Source organism: Carassius auratus, unplaced genomic scaffold, assembly GCF_003368295.1.
Source record: "Carassius auratus strain Wakin unplaced genomic scaffold, ASM336829v1 scaf_tig00048100, whole genome shotgun sequence".
Lineage (NCBI taxonomy): Eukaryota > Metazoa > Chordata > Actinopteri > Cypriniformes > Cyprinidae > Carassius > Carassius auratus.
Window position 1 is genome coordinate 19,223 of NW_020527063.1, and position 15,195 is coordinate 34,417.

General features: G+C 37.5%; 1 protein-coding gene across 2 annotated transcripts in view; it reads left to right on the top strand.

The window, feature by feature from the left end:
- The first annotated feature begins 3,733 nt into the window (after positions 1–3,733).
- The window catches only part of LOC113089004 (transmembrane protein 117-like), a 28,362-nt gene continuing 16,900 nt past the window's right edge, over positions 3,734–15,195 (top strand). The window contains exons 1-2 of one of the 2 annotated variants that reach the window (XM_026255904.1): positions 3,734–4,922; positions 6,132–6,440. In XM_026255904.1, coding sequence (XP_026111689.1) covers positions 4,889–4,922; positions 6,132–6,440 — 343 coding nt within the window. In that variant the 5' untranslated portion in view covers positions 3,734–4,888. The remainder of the gene's footprint in view (positions 4,923–6,131; positions 6,441–15,195) is intronic. The other variant, XM_026255905.1, reaches the window with a different exon arrangement.

A 15,195-nucleotide genomic window follows, 5' to 3' on the forward strand; every position in this document is an offset into this window, starting at 1 on the left:
GGGAGGGAAACCGAAGTAAATGCAGTCTGGCGTATGATTAAAAAGATGAATGGAATTGACAGCTTTAAGAAAATACCTGTAATGGAGGAAAATGGGAAGGTAGCTATCACAGATAAAGAGAAGGTTATTATGTCAGCTAAAACATTTGCTGAAGCTCATTGAACATTTAGATGATACATTTTTAACAAGACGACAACAAATTAACAATATCTCTGGAGATTCTTGCAAGAAAAAGCAAGATTTTAATAATATTTTGGATGATGAGTTTAGTTATTTTGAATTAAAAACAGCAATCAATAACTCAAAGAGTACCACACCAGGAAGAGATATGATAAGTTATAGAATCTTAAAGAAATGATCAACAAAAGCGTTAGAAGCATTATTGGATTTATATAATTATATATGGAATGAGGGTATCCTTCCTAAACAATGGAAAACAGCAATTGTGCTCCCTCTAGCTAAGCCTGGTAAAGATATAACCAAATCTAGTAGTTCTAGACCCATCGCTCTTACCTCTACACTATGTAAAGTAATGGAAAAAATGATTGTAAGGCGAATGAATTACATTTTGGAGAAAAGGGAATTGTTAATTTGAAAAGTGGTTTTAGGAAAAGTAGGTCTACAGCAGATGCTTTAGTATTGTTTGAAAATGAAGCTAAAAAGCTTTTGTAATGAAAGATTCAGAGGTGTCAAGTAACGAAGTAAAAATACTTCGTTACTGTACTTAAGTAGAAATTTGGGGTATCTATACTTTACTTGAGTGATTATTTTTCAGCCGACTTTTTACTTCTACTCCTTACATTTTCAGGCAAGTATCTGTACTTTCTACTCCTTACATTTTAAAAATAGCTTCGTTACTGCTATTTAATTTTCGGCTTGTTTTCATTCCGGCTTGTCATCATTAAAAAAAAAAAAAAACCTATCCAGATAAATCGCGCCATCCGGATGGAGTGAATTTGATTGTGGTTGGATGAGAAGTATAAACATATACCATTCCGACACCCTATTGGTCTGTACGCGATCCATCACACCTGCACGTGACACAAATCACATCACAGTCCAGCCAGGACATAGACAGTTTTTGGGTTCGTTTATCAAAAAATATATTTCTTAAAAGTAGGGTTGGGTATGGAACCGGTATCCGATCGCCTCAGAGTCAGTCCGCTTAAATTTCACATGAAACCAGCGTCAGACCGGTCTCCTCCTGTCTTTGAGCGCGCTCTTCAATCCACAGAGGCGCAGACCGCGAACGGAGCAGCGCATGCGCACTTAAACAAACAGAGGACACAAGGTATGTGTTTATCGATAGATTGTTAGAATATCCATATCTGTGCAGTTCTTTGTCATAAATACAGTTTACAAAAAGTCACGAGGGAGCAGTCGGTTTCTCATCTGTAAAGTTTTCGCTCATCACAGCCGTTTCCTCCAGCGAAAATCTAGCCCTTAACACATATGAACGAACACATCCTTTAATTACACTTACTTAAATATACTTAATTTAATCATACGTACTTTATACATACACTACTGTGCAAAAGTCTTAGACACGTTAGTATTTTCACCCCAAAGAATGGTGTTTGGACAGTTATTTATATATTTTGTTGTAGTTTGTCAGTATAAAATATCAGTTTACATTTCCAAACATTCATTTTGCCGTTGTCAGACTGCTTGTGCATTCAAAATCGCACTAGATTATTATTAAAATTAATGGCAAATTGATATTTCCTACTGACACACTACAGCAATTGTGAAATACATTTATTAGCCTTAGATTAAGGGAAGCACAACTTGCACAACAAGCTATGGATTTATTTTAAATATTTGTAATGTTCTTTAAAGTTATCCATAGTTTTTTTGTGGTTCTTTTTTTTTAAGTATCGGTTCAGGCACCGTTTAGGAGCCGGGACCGTTTTAAAAGTATTGAAAAGGCACTGGACCCTACTTAAAACTTATTATTTCTCACTGGCTCATTTACCAAATGAGTGCTTTTTCTTCGTCCTCCACAAATTAAGCTACTGTAGGTAGTTCGGTAGCGAGACGTTTTAATAAATTAGCGTTTTCAATTGACGATGTGATTGACAATGTTGTGATAAGAAGGCTATACCAACTTTGTAACTCGTTCCCCCCCGAACACTGGACATAGCAGACGTATGTACCAAATACAAGAAGCTATCAATCAAGAAGGTATTAGGATTATGATTTCTTTTTCAGTTTTAGTTTTTGATTAATCACAAGTTATTGATGACAAGCCTCTGAAGTTTGACTTTTTGCACTATGACAATACTTATTGGCAACTAGTCATCATATCTCTAGTCCTTTAATGTATTTGCATTGTACTAAAGTGCGTTCATTTTAAATGGGCATATATGCGGCTGAGGAAGACCTGAAGGTCGAAACGTTGCTTGATTAAATTCCTCTGAAGCAGTAGTTTTCAGTGTTCAGACTTCACTTCTTTATTTGTCTATATCATTCAGTTGTCTTGCACCTGCGTCCTAATTGGATGTTTGGGATGTGCACACCATTTTTGTATTTTCATATATGCGGCTGAAACAGGAAGCCTAGTGCATCCCAAATTTTTCAGCATGAACATTTTAATATAACATTATAGTCATTATGGCCTATTGCCTTTAGAAAAATGTTTTTTGAGGCGGTGGGGTAGTGTACAATAGGCCCCTGTGGTGCGGCCTAAGTTTTGTTCTTAATGGCATTTTTTTCCCCTTACATTACTTTTACTTTTATACTTTAAGTAGTTTTTTAAACCAGTACTTTTACACTTTTACTTGAGTAAAAAGCTTGAGTTGATACTTCAACTTCTACAAAAGTCTTTTTAAACCCTAGTATCTATACTTCTACTTGAGTAATGAATGCCAGTACTTTTGACACCACTGGAAAGATTACATGTGGTGTATTTCTGTAGGGTACCAGCACACATTGGGGTATCTGGTAATGAAGTTGCTGATAAACTAGCAAAAAAACACCAGACAAGAGGGAGGTGGATGTTAAAGTACCTATGGGGAAAAAGGAGATAAAGTCGATTTTAAAGAGAAAGTTAATGAATAAGTGTCAAATTAGATGGGACAGTAGTAGCACAGGGAGATGGTGTTATAGTATCACACAGACAGTAGGGAGGATACATTGTCAGGGAAGAAATAGAGAAGAAGAAGTATTGCTGTCTAGGTTAAGATTGGGTTATACAGGGTTAAACTCAACACTGGCAATAATGGGGCTACATGAAAATGGAGCAGCGCCAGATGAAGCTCAATGAAACCTCTATTGCAGGTATGATAAATAATGATGATGTATGTGGGATGATAGAGTAGGGTTCAACAAGGAAACATAGTTAATGGTCCATTTGTGAAAGAAGGAAGAGGAAATAGTTTTAAACTTCAGACTTATCAGCCAAGGTTAATTTGCCATCCAACACAGTAGGTGGCGATAATGCTCCTTTGGAGTTAATCGCCATTAAACAAGAAGAAGAAGAAGACGACAATCTCCTGAACTCCAAACTGAATGTCAGAATGGGAAAGAAAGGTATTTTGAGCGTGGCATTGTTGTTGGTGCCAGACTGGAATCTTGAAATTAGTTTTTATTATCATTTCAGTTTTGTTGTGTCATTTAAGTATTTTTTTTTATGTCAATATAGCTTTAATTAATTTTTATTTCAGTTTTAGTCATTTTAGTACTTAACATTAGGAGAAATGTTGCTGGAAAAAAATATATATATATGTATATGTTTTTGTATTTCAGTTCAAATTTATTTTATTTTAAGTAACGATTTGTATATATAGTTTTAGTTTGAGTTCCTGGATGGAAATAGTTTAATAATGCATTCAAAGACACTGACTCTTGGCAGGTTTATCAAAACCCTGCAGATTTAATAGCGTTCATCTGATGTGCTTTCAGTTCTGTTATTATCAGAGATATTACAAGCACGCTCGGGTTCTGTACTGTAATAAATACATCAGTGAGGAGGGGTTGTTTATTAATGGAGCAAATAAAGCATCCTCAGTGCTGCAGGTGTATTCTGTCATATTCAGGCAGATATTATGGGATGCGTTGAAGGCGTCGCTCGCGCGCGTGCCCGTGACGCAGAGCCGCTGATGCGAAGGTGATTTTCATCATGAGGCTCAGATGCTGGTGTGTGAATCACAAGAACACACGGCTCTTACACTGAGTCCCGTCTGATGACACATGACTGCTTCTTCCCGGAAGAAGGAAGGAAGGAAGCTGTGACGTCACGTGCCGAAAGAGCTGCTCTGAAACTGAAACCTTTATTCTCACTTTTAAGAATCTTATACCTCTCTCTCTATATATATGCTTATCATCTCTTTAAAAAAGTATATTTTACAGTATTTGCGAATTTGTTTAATTAGCATAATTCCCCAAATTGAACATTAATATAGGCCTAAAGTAAAATAACGGGTTAATGTCGCCAAATTAATCAATCATGAAACACTCAGTTTCAGCTCAGTTTCTGTTAGTGTCTGATAGTGTTAGTGCAGCCAGATCTATAATATTGTATGAATATTAAATGTGTTATATATTTATATATAAAACTTAAATTAAAATGTAAATAGAAAAAAAAAAACAATTCATCAACCCAACAAAATTATAATTCAAAATATTGACAGAATCTACTGTACATTAAGTGCTACTAAAATATCTCTGAATCAGATTGAATCTACTTCATGACTCATATCATATTTCAAAATTTTTTTTTAATGGTGCTAAAAATAGACTTTGTGTGTGTGTGTGTGTGTGTGTGTGTGTGTGTGTGAGAGAGAGAGAGAGAGTCTCGCCCTGTGCGCGGACGCGTCAGATTAGACGCGTGGATGAGCGGCGCGCTGCGGATCGTCACTGACGGAGGAAAGCAAACGCTGATGCGGCGATGGGCTCTGAATCTGAACCACACGACTGTCTGCGTAAGACCCTTCTCATTACTGTGTGTGTGTGTGTGTGTGTGTGTGTGGAACATGCTGGAATAGCGCGCGCTGCTGATCAATCGCGCTTTTATTGATTCACTCATCGCATGTGTTCACGCGCGCTTATTTCTTTCTGAGATTGATTGATTTGACAAAAGGAAGAGTTTCTGGAAGCCATGAATGTAAACAACCAACCCACACTCAGAGAGAGAGAGAGAGAGGGATGGAGGGATGGATGTTTGTTCTTATATCATGCTGGTTATCTATCTATCTATCTATCTATCTATCTATCTGTTTGTCTGTGTATATATCCGTCCATCCATGTATCTAATGTATATATATATATATATTAGACATTATATAAACATCTGTTGTATCTGGGTGATTTCAGGTCTCTCTCACTCACACACACACAGACTCTCTCTCTCTCTCTCTCTCTCTCTCTCTCTCTCTCTCTCACACACACACACACACACACACACACACACAGGTTAAATGGGTCCAGCAGCACATGGTTTCTGAGCAGTAAAGTTCATATTTCATCACACATAAACAGAAAGAAATGAAATGTGACCTGATTTTTTATATTTTATATATATATATATAAGAAATATCAGGGTTTCATTTTATAATTTCTGTTTTCATTTCAATTTCAGTTAAGTAATTTTATAGTGTTTTTTCTGGTTGTTAGTTTTATATGTCTACATAATGCATCTTTTTATTTATTGTTATTTTGAAATACATCAAAATGAGAAATATTGTTTTGACTCGAATAAATTACTCTTTTTAAAAACCTGTTTCTGCCACTGAATTAATAATAATAAAAAAGCTTATTGCAACTTTTAGTTCTTCTCTCAGACGTGTGCGGTATAAACCTGCAGTCGTGAGATAAAAAAGTCTGAATTTGTGAAATAAACAGTCGCAATTATCCTTTTTTATTTTTGGCGGAAATTGGCTTTTTAAAAGAATGGTTTCAGTTGTATTTAGCTATAATTATGCTGCTGTCTAAATCATCTAGAAATGCCAGTTGTGTCAGCTGAACCTTCTTCAGTGGAACACAAGATAAGATGCTTCTACAAATGTTCACGCTGCTCTTTAACACACACTGATGACAAACAGTGAGCAGGATTCACAGTAAAAGTATCTGTAGTAGTAGTGAAAGTCCTGGGGTTAGTGGGAACATGATCAGACATCGGTGTCTGTGTTCAGGAGGATGGTGTCGAGGTGTCCTCCGACGGATGGAGATCAGCGCAGGCTTCCGATATTATTTCCAGCATCCCTGGTCTCGTCTGCTGGTGGCGTACCTGGTCACCTTCTTCAACTTCCTGGTGTTCGCCGAGGACCCGGTGTCCCACAGCCAGACGGAGGCACACATGATGGTGCTGGGAAACTGCTTCTCGTTCGTGGTCAGTAAATATCCCGGAGGAGGATGGAGCGTCCTCAAAGTCCTGATGTGGATCCTCGCCATCATCACGGGCCTCATCGCCGGGAAGCTCCTGTTCCATCGACACCTGTTCGGTACGTCTGGGGTTATTTCTGTGTCGGGCTCGTCTAACGCCTCAGAGGAAGTGAGGGTCTTTAACATACATGCTTGTATATTAAATATGAACAGAGGAGAAAAGAGCAGAGGTTCTCGTCAGGTGTTGACGCAGTGTGTAGCTTTATTTCCTCACGTGTGTTTCATCATCACGTGTCCTCGTTCAGATGACATCAATCTTTCATGAGATGAGGCATGCTGCTTTATTAATGACGCTGTAGTCTCAGAAGGCTCAGAGATGCAGGATCGGATCAGACTGGTTGATTACATTTATTCTTCGCAAAATTAAAACCTGTTCAGACCAAGTTTAACTAAATCAGAAACATTAAAAGTTCCCATATTCATCATCATCTTCTTCATCTTCATCCATGGCACCAGTCAAGAGCTTTTCTGTTTCTCCGGCTGCTTTTAATGCTCAATTTGTTGAATTAAACATGCTGAAGTGTGTTGAATGGAGCTGAGAGTACCACAGTCTGAAGACACAATTACATTAAACAAGCTCAGAACAGTTTTATTGAGACGCTGCGATACTGAAGAAATAAAACAGTAAAACAGGAGTGAACAATGACTCCGAATCAAGAGGGATACATGTTGTTCCACGAGGTTTTAACCAGATAGACATTAAATCAGACCTGTTTCTATCCTAACAAACACGAGCTGAAGATGCTCAGGTGTTTCAGTAGAAAGCAGCATCCAGTCTTCATCAGAGGACACAGGAAGCATTCAGGCACTTTATAAGACTCTCTGTTAGAAAGCAATACACTGACTGGGATTTCAGTCGTATTTACATAGACTACCGATTAAAGCTTTGGAATGATTACAATTTTATCACAAATCACAATTTAAAACAGCTGTTTTCTATGTCTGTTAGAATGTAGTTTATTAATGTATTTATTTCTGTGATCCTTCAGAAGTCAGAATAATATGATGATTTGATGCTCAAGAAACATTTCTGATTATTATCAGTGTTGAACACAGTTGGAAATGATGATTCACTATCCTTTAAATGTTTGGGGTACGTACTTTTAATAGACAGTAAAGATTTTATAATGTTACAAAAGATTCCTATTTCAGATAAACTGTTGTTTTGACATCTTTTAAACATCATTTTGTTCATTAAAGAATCCTGAAAAATAAAATGTATCATGGTTTCCACAAATATAATAATCTTCATGTTTCTTGAGCAGTAAATCATCATATTATTCTGATTTCTGAAGATCATGTGACACTGAAGACTGGAGGCATGATGCTGAAAATACAGCGGAGCATCACAGAAATACATTACACTTTAACACAGATTCACACAGAAAACTGTTATATTAATTTGCAATGATATTTCACAATTGTACTGTATTTATGATCAAATAAATGCAGCCCTGCTGAGCAGAAGAGACTTCATTCAGAAACATGGAAACCCCTGATTATCCCAAGTGTTTCCAAGCACGTCAGAGAGTCAGGAACACGTGCGCAGTCGAGTCTCGCTCCACTCACACGATCAAAGGCTCATCAGACCTGATCAATCGATGTGATCGCTGTTCCCTCCAGAGACCCGGCTGGGCTGAACCCGAGCCCAAATCACCTGTGATGAATGAGTTTGGTCCCGGTTTGATTCTGATGAGACCCGGTGGAGATAGTTAGGACCACGGGCCCCCGAGGGCCTCCCGAAACCATTTCTAGCACAAGATCTTTGGGTCATTTTTACTTAAAATCTTTTATATTTTTAGTCATTTTAGTACTTAAACTTATTTCAGGTAGTTGCCAAAGCAATGTGTTGATGGATAAAAACATTTCATTAAAAAGTAATTTCATGAAAAAGTCTACAATTTACCAAACTAAGATTAAAATGCATTTAGCTGAACTCATCAGATTAATAAACATTACTGCTGAACTTTGCATATAATTTATATACCAGCCCTAAGTTTGATTAAATATGAGCCAGTAGGTTACATTAAGAAGGTTATCTAGTATTTTCAGATTTATAGAGTGATAAGAATAGTTTCTCCTCTGTAAAAACCTTTAACTAAGCTTTAACTAATATGTCAATAAAATTAGAGACAATTTTGAACCTGACTTTATTAAATGTTCAGATTACTAGTTTGACGATAAATCATGATATCTCCATGTATCATTATTAGTAGCTTGTAGTGTCACAAAGTAGCATTTCAGAGGAGCTGGTGTGTATCTGAGCTAGTTTAAATGTTTCTCTGGAGTTTCTGAGCAGCTGTGGTGAGTTAGTTATGTGTGGATCTTCACCGTTCAGGGTGACTGACGAACAGAGGAACTGTATTGACAGACCGAGACATCTGCGTATCATCAGTCAGAGAGAGTGTGTGTGTGTGTGAGTGTGTGTGTGTCAGCTTCTCTCAGATCAGTTCTCTGAAGCTGTGCTGCTCCAGCAGAGGGCGACGTCTCTCAGGACCAGACTCCTTCAGCTCTGCTGGGAAGCTCCTACACACCAGTGAAAATATATAAAATATATAGTCAAACCCATTAAAGGTGAAATATTGACATCTGAAGAGATTAATATACAAAACACTTGTTTCAAGTGATGAAATTGTTTTAATGTTTTATTTTTATAAGTAAAATTTCTCATTTTAATTTAATTGAACCTGATGTACTAAGATAACTTAAACTGAAATTCTTCATTCCTATCTTTTATCAATTACATTTGCCTTTTTTCATGATTCTGTATTTGGCATTTCCCACTGATCTGTCAGTCTGAACAAATAATACATCAAACATTGCTTACTACTCTTTACAGCAACTCTTTTTTGCTTATGTAGTTGTTCCATACTTACAGAAAATATAGTGTACAGAATACATGTCGACTGTGTATGGTAGTGTGCTGTTGAGAAGTGTATGTTAGTATGTGTGTCTTAATGACCTGAGAAACCCTCCCTCAGTAGTGTGCGAGATGGTCAGTAATCATCTTTTATTGTCTCTGCCACGAGAAGCTGAAGCTGAATAGCATTAAACACGTATCAATAGAGAGTTATCCCACCCCTGATTCAACAGACCACTGCATACTACACACTAAAGACTGCACACACCACACACTCACTACTGCACATCCACAATGCACACTACACTATATTCTACACACTATTTATGAACTCTGGTATATTATATAGCACTAATATATTCTGTAATCTACATGCTGTGCACTACATTACACTTACCTAATTAATGCAGCCTAAAAATCCTTTAACGGATTTGGATATTAAAAGTATATTAGTATGTTATGTGTAAGCCAGGTTAAAGAGATGGGTCTTTAATCTAGATTTAAACTGCAGGAGTGTGTCTGCCTCCCGAACAATGTTAGGTAGGTTATTCCAGAGTTTAGGAACAAATAGGAAAAGGATCTGCCGCCCGCAGTTGATTTTGATATTCTAGGTATTATCAAATTGCCTGAGTTTTGAGAACGCAGTGGATATGAAGGACTGTAATACGATAAGAACTTGCTCAAGTACTGAGGTGCTAAACCATTCAGGGCTTTATAAATAATTAGTAGGGCTGGACCAGAATATTAGATTATTTGAATATTTGTTTGGTGGGTTGACATTTGATGTAAACAGTTTCGAGTTATCGAGATTCGAATATTCTTTATAAATATGAATCGTCCATGAGTGAACGTCATCATGATTCAATTCATCTGGAAGAGAGGCCAAAAAGCATAACAGCCCAGCCTAATAATAATTTGTCTAAATTAAAAGTATTGCTCTTAACAGACGTGTTTGTTTTGTATCACTAATGTAGTGTGACACTAGGAACATATAAGCGTTGCATGCGTGAGGCGCGCCGCTTCCGGTTCGCAGTGTTCTGTAGTTTATTAAAAGATTATTAACTCTGAACGTGTCTCATGTCCATATTGCACCAAAATGCAACACGGCACACCCATAGCTCCACAGCAGCACATCCGCCACACGTGAAGTCCTCATTTCTGAATTTAGCAGTAGGAAATGAATAGTCATCTAGTTTTTTTATATCAGCTATGAATTCTGTTAGTTTTGCAAATTTGTATGTTTAGGCAGGCTGTGAAGAAATATTGAGCTGAGTATCATCAGCTCAACAGTGAAAGCTAACACCATGTTTCCTGATGATATCTCCCAAGGGTAACATATAAAGCGTGAAGAGTAGCGGCCCTAGTACTGAGCCTTGAGGTACTCCATACTGCACTTGTGATCGATATGATACATCTTCATTCACTGCTACGAACTGATGGCGGTCATATAAGTACGATTTAAACCATGCTAATGCACTTCCATTAATGCCAACAAAGTGTTCAAGTCTATGCAAAAGAATGCTGTGGTCAATTGTGTCAAACGCAGCACTAAGATCCAATAAAACTAATAGAGAGATACACCCACGATCAGATGATAAGAGCAGATCATTTGTAACTCTAAGGAGAGCAGTTTCAGTACTATGATACGGTCTAAATCCTGACTGGAAATCCTCACATATACCATTTTTCTCTAAGAAGGAATATAATTGTGAGGATACCACCTTTTCTAGTATCTTGGACAGAAAAGGGAGATTCGAGATTGGTCTATAATTAACAAGTTCTCTGGGGTCAAGTTGTAGCTTTTTTATGAGAGGCTTAATAACAGCCAGTTTGAAGGTTTTGGGGACATATCCTAATGACAATGAGGAATTAATAGTAGTCAGAAGAGGACCTATGACTTCTGGAAGCACCTCTTTTAGGAACTTAGATGGTATAGGGTCTAACATACATGTTGTTGGTTTAGATGATTTAACAAGTTTATACAATTCTTCCTCTCCTATAGTAGAGAATGAGTGGAACTGTTCCTCAGGGGGTCTATAGTGCACTGTCTGATGTGATACTGTAGCTGACGGCTGAATGGTTGCAATTTTGTCTTTCATAACATCAATCTTAAAAGTAAAGAAATTCATAAACTCCACACACAATACATTGTAAACACAGCACTTCAAATTAGCTTTCAGAATATGAGCTCATAAATAATTATCATAAAACACTCCTCTAAAGTACACATTTTCCTTATGTCAGGGAATAAAATGAGAAGTGCATCATAAATCATCTGGCCCATTCGTCCCAGGTTACGAGACCTTGTCAGCACTTTACAAAGGTTTATCACTCATCCTCATGGTTTCCATGGAGACAGACGGTTAGATAACGGGCTCAGGAGGTTAAGCAGAAGGGTTGAGTTGGGAACGTGGGCCAAATGAGGTGTGAGTTTGATGCTGATGGTTTCATGTCACTAATATGTTATTTCAGAGGTTGATCACGACACTGATGCTGGAGAATCTTTCTGCAGTTTTATCTGAACTCTAGTAATGTCAGTGATGTGACCCGTCATGCTGCGTTTCTGATTGGCACCAATATGTAGACATTACCTTCAGAAAATCAGGAATGGCCGTTTCATCCGGTGGACATCATCATTATTTCAGGTTGAGCGTCTCTTTGCAAATGAAAGCATTCAGAAGCATTTGTGAGGCATTGTGCTGAACGGATCTATAAAGCTGAATCGTGTTTCTGACTGTTCGCTATGATGGGTTTGCGTGTTTTAAACATCTCTTTGGGTTTCACTCATATCACAGCTCATATCTTCAGAGAAATCTCAAGTCCATCTTCATTTCCTCAGTGTCAGCTGATGCTGCTGTGATATATGTGCTTATACAGTTTGTTCTTTATCAATGCACTTTAAATCTCTGCAATATTTTAAATGGAAAAAGAGGATTTTTCTTCTTGTCTTTGGGAGAAATGTGCATTTTTTGTCAATAAATTAATATAACTTTAACTATAATGTCATATATATATATATTACTATAATGTCCACTACACACTACGCGCTACATACTATATACTACTGACCATTAATGAACACTTATTCTGCAGTCTACATGCTGTACACACTACATACTACATTATACACACCATTTATGAAAGCTAACATAGTTTATAATTTTCATGCATTTCCACCAGAATACTGCAGTGAATTCAGCCTGAAAATCATAATGTTTGTTATAAATATGTACTTGCGTTTGTTACTTGCAGCATTAAGAACATGAGAGAAGTTGCACTGAATTGTAATGTGTATTATTTTTTCATTGCAAGTGCAAGTGCCTTCTTAATGATTTTTTAATTTGTTTTTTTTCTTCTTCTTTTTCTTTCCCTAGGCAATCTAGCTCATGAACAGTTAAATGTTCTCCTCTACTGTTCAAGGAAAAATTGTACAATACTACTTTTATTTACTCAAAGGGGTCATATGATGCTTTTTTAAAGATCATTATTTTGTGTATTTGGTGTAACAGAATATGTTGACATGCTTTAATGTTCAAAAAACACATAATTTTTCAAATACTGTACATTATTGTAGGTCCTCTATTGTTGTTTTCTACAAAAAGTCCCTCCTTCTGACAAGCACAGTCTGCTCTGATTGGCTAACTGACCCCAGTGCATTGTGATTGGCCGATCATCATGAGCTCTAGTCAGCTTCATCTTTCAAAATAAATTTAAAGACAGTTAATAATATCCTTAGTTTTCCCATCAGTTCAAGATGAAAGAGGAACAGAGTGATGTGACAGACACAGTGATGAAGCTCGTATGTGTTTGCAGAACACAAGCCACGGACGATTAAGACAGACAAAACTCTGCATTTGAACAGACAATAACAAATACGTAAACTAATGAGAAAACCTCATTCAAGTAGCTGATTCAGAAGCGCCAGATTGTCGTAGCAAAGCCAGAATGACCTCCTCTCCTAAGTTCACGAACCGGTCGTCCATAAAATGCGTTACTGTTCTGTTGTAAGTAATTTTAAAGATTCCTAAATGCATCTACTTTTGAAAGAACAAATAAAGTGCTTTTTCTTTCTCCTAGATACAAACACATCTCTCTTACATGAGTGCTTCAAAACTAACTGTGTTACTGAAACCACACCTTCTTTCTCTGTGTGAACATCTGGGTGGTGTTATGCAAATCTTCCCTCACAGTGATGTAGACATGTGGGGGCGTGTTTAAACGAGGTGTTTTAGGGGTGTGGCAGAGTCTTAACTTTGGTAAAGAATATCTCTTTGGACTTGGGACTTTAGTCTTTTGAAACTTTACAGATCTTCATCATGCACCAAGAGCTTGTAACACTCTAAAGAGAAAGGACAAATTGAAATTGCATCATAATACTAGCCTTTAATACTACATTTAGTATTAAAGGAATTTAATACATTCCTTGTAAATTCTATTCCGTTCTGTCTATATACCACAACAGTACAAATGTATGTCTATTTCTGTTTATGTATGTTTATTTAATTCACATATCATTATTTTTTTCTTATCTGTTGTTGTCGTCCCTGTTGTTGTTGTCTCTGTGTGTTGTTGTCTCTGTTGTTGTTGTCTCTGTTGTTGTTGTCCCTGTTGTTGTTGTCTCTGTGTGTTGTTGTCTCTGTGTGTTGTTGTTGTCTCTGTTGTTGTTGTCTCTGTGTGTTGTTGTCTCTGTGTGTTGTTGTTGTCTCTGTTGTTGTTGTCTCTGTGTGTTGTCGTCTCTGTTGTTGTTGTCTCTGTGTGTTGTCGTCTCTGTTGTTGTTGTCTCTGTATGTTGTTGTCTCTGTTGTTGTTGTCTCTGTGTGTTGTTGTCTCTGTTGTTGTTGTCTCTGTGTGTTGTTGTCTCTGTTGTTGTTGTCTCTGTGTGTTGTTGTCTCTGTTGTTGTTGTCTCTGTGTGTTGTTGTTGTCTCTGTTGTTGTTGTCTCTGTTGTTGTTGTCTCTGTTGTTGTTGTCTCTGTGTGTTGTTGTCTCTGTTGTTGTTGTCTCTGTGTGTTGTTGTTGTCTCTGTTGTTGTTGTCTCTGTGTGTTGTTGTTGTCTCTGTTGTTGTTGTCTCTGTGTGTTGTTGTCTCTGTGTGTTGTTGTCCCTGTTGTTGTTGTCTCTGTGTGTTGTTGTCTCTGTTGTTGTTGTCTCTGTGTGTTGTTGTTGTCTCTGTTGTTGTTGTCTCTGTGTGTTTTCGTCTCTGTTGTTGTTGTCTCTGTTGTTGTTGTCTCTGTGTGTTGTTGTTGTCTCTGTTGTTGTTGTCTCTGTGTGTTGTTGTCTCTGTGTGTTGTTGTCTCTGTTGTTGTTGTCTCTGTTGTTGTTGTCCCTGTTGTTGTTGTCTCTGTGTGTTGTTGTCTCTGTGTGTTGTTGTTGTCTCTGTGTGTTGTTGTCTCTGTTGTTGTTGTCTCTGTGTGTTGTTGTCTCTGTTGTTGTTGTCTCTGTTTTTGTGTCTCTGTTGTTGTTGTCTCTGTGTGTTGTTGTCTCTGTTGTTGTTGTCTCTGTTTTTTGTGTCTCTGTTGTTGTTGTCTCTGTGTGTTGTTGTCCCTGTTGTTGTTGTCTCTGTTGTGTTGTCTCTGTGTGTTGTTGTCTTTGTTGTTGTTGTCTCTGTTTTTTGTGTCTCTGTTGTTGTTGTCTCTGTTGTTGTTGTCTCTGTTGTTGTTGTCTCTGTGTGTTGTTGTCCCTGTGTGTTGTTGTCTCTGTGTGTTGTTGTCTCTGTGTGTTGTTGTTGTCTCTGTTGTTGTTGTCTCTGTGTGTTGTTGTTGTCTCTGTGTGTTGTTGTTGTCTCTGTTGTTGTCGTCTCTGTGTGTTGTTGTTGTCTCTGTTGTTGTCGTCTCTGTGTGTTGTTGTTGTCTCTGTTGTTGTTGTCTCTGTGTGTTGTTGTCTCTGTTGTTGTTGTCTCTGTTGTTGTTGTCTCTGTTTTTTGTGTCTCTGTTGTTGTTGTCTCTGTGTGTTGTTGT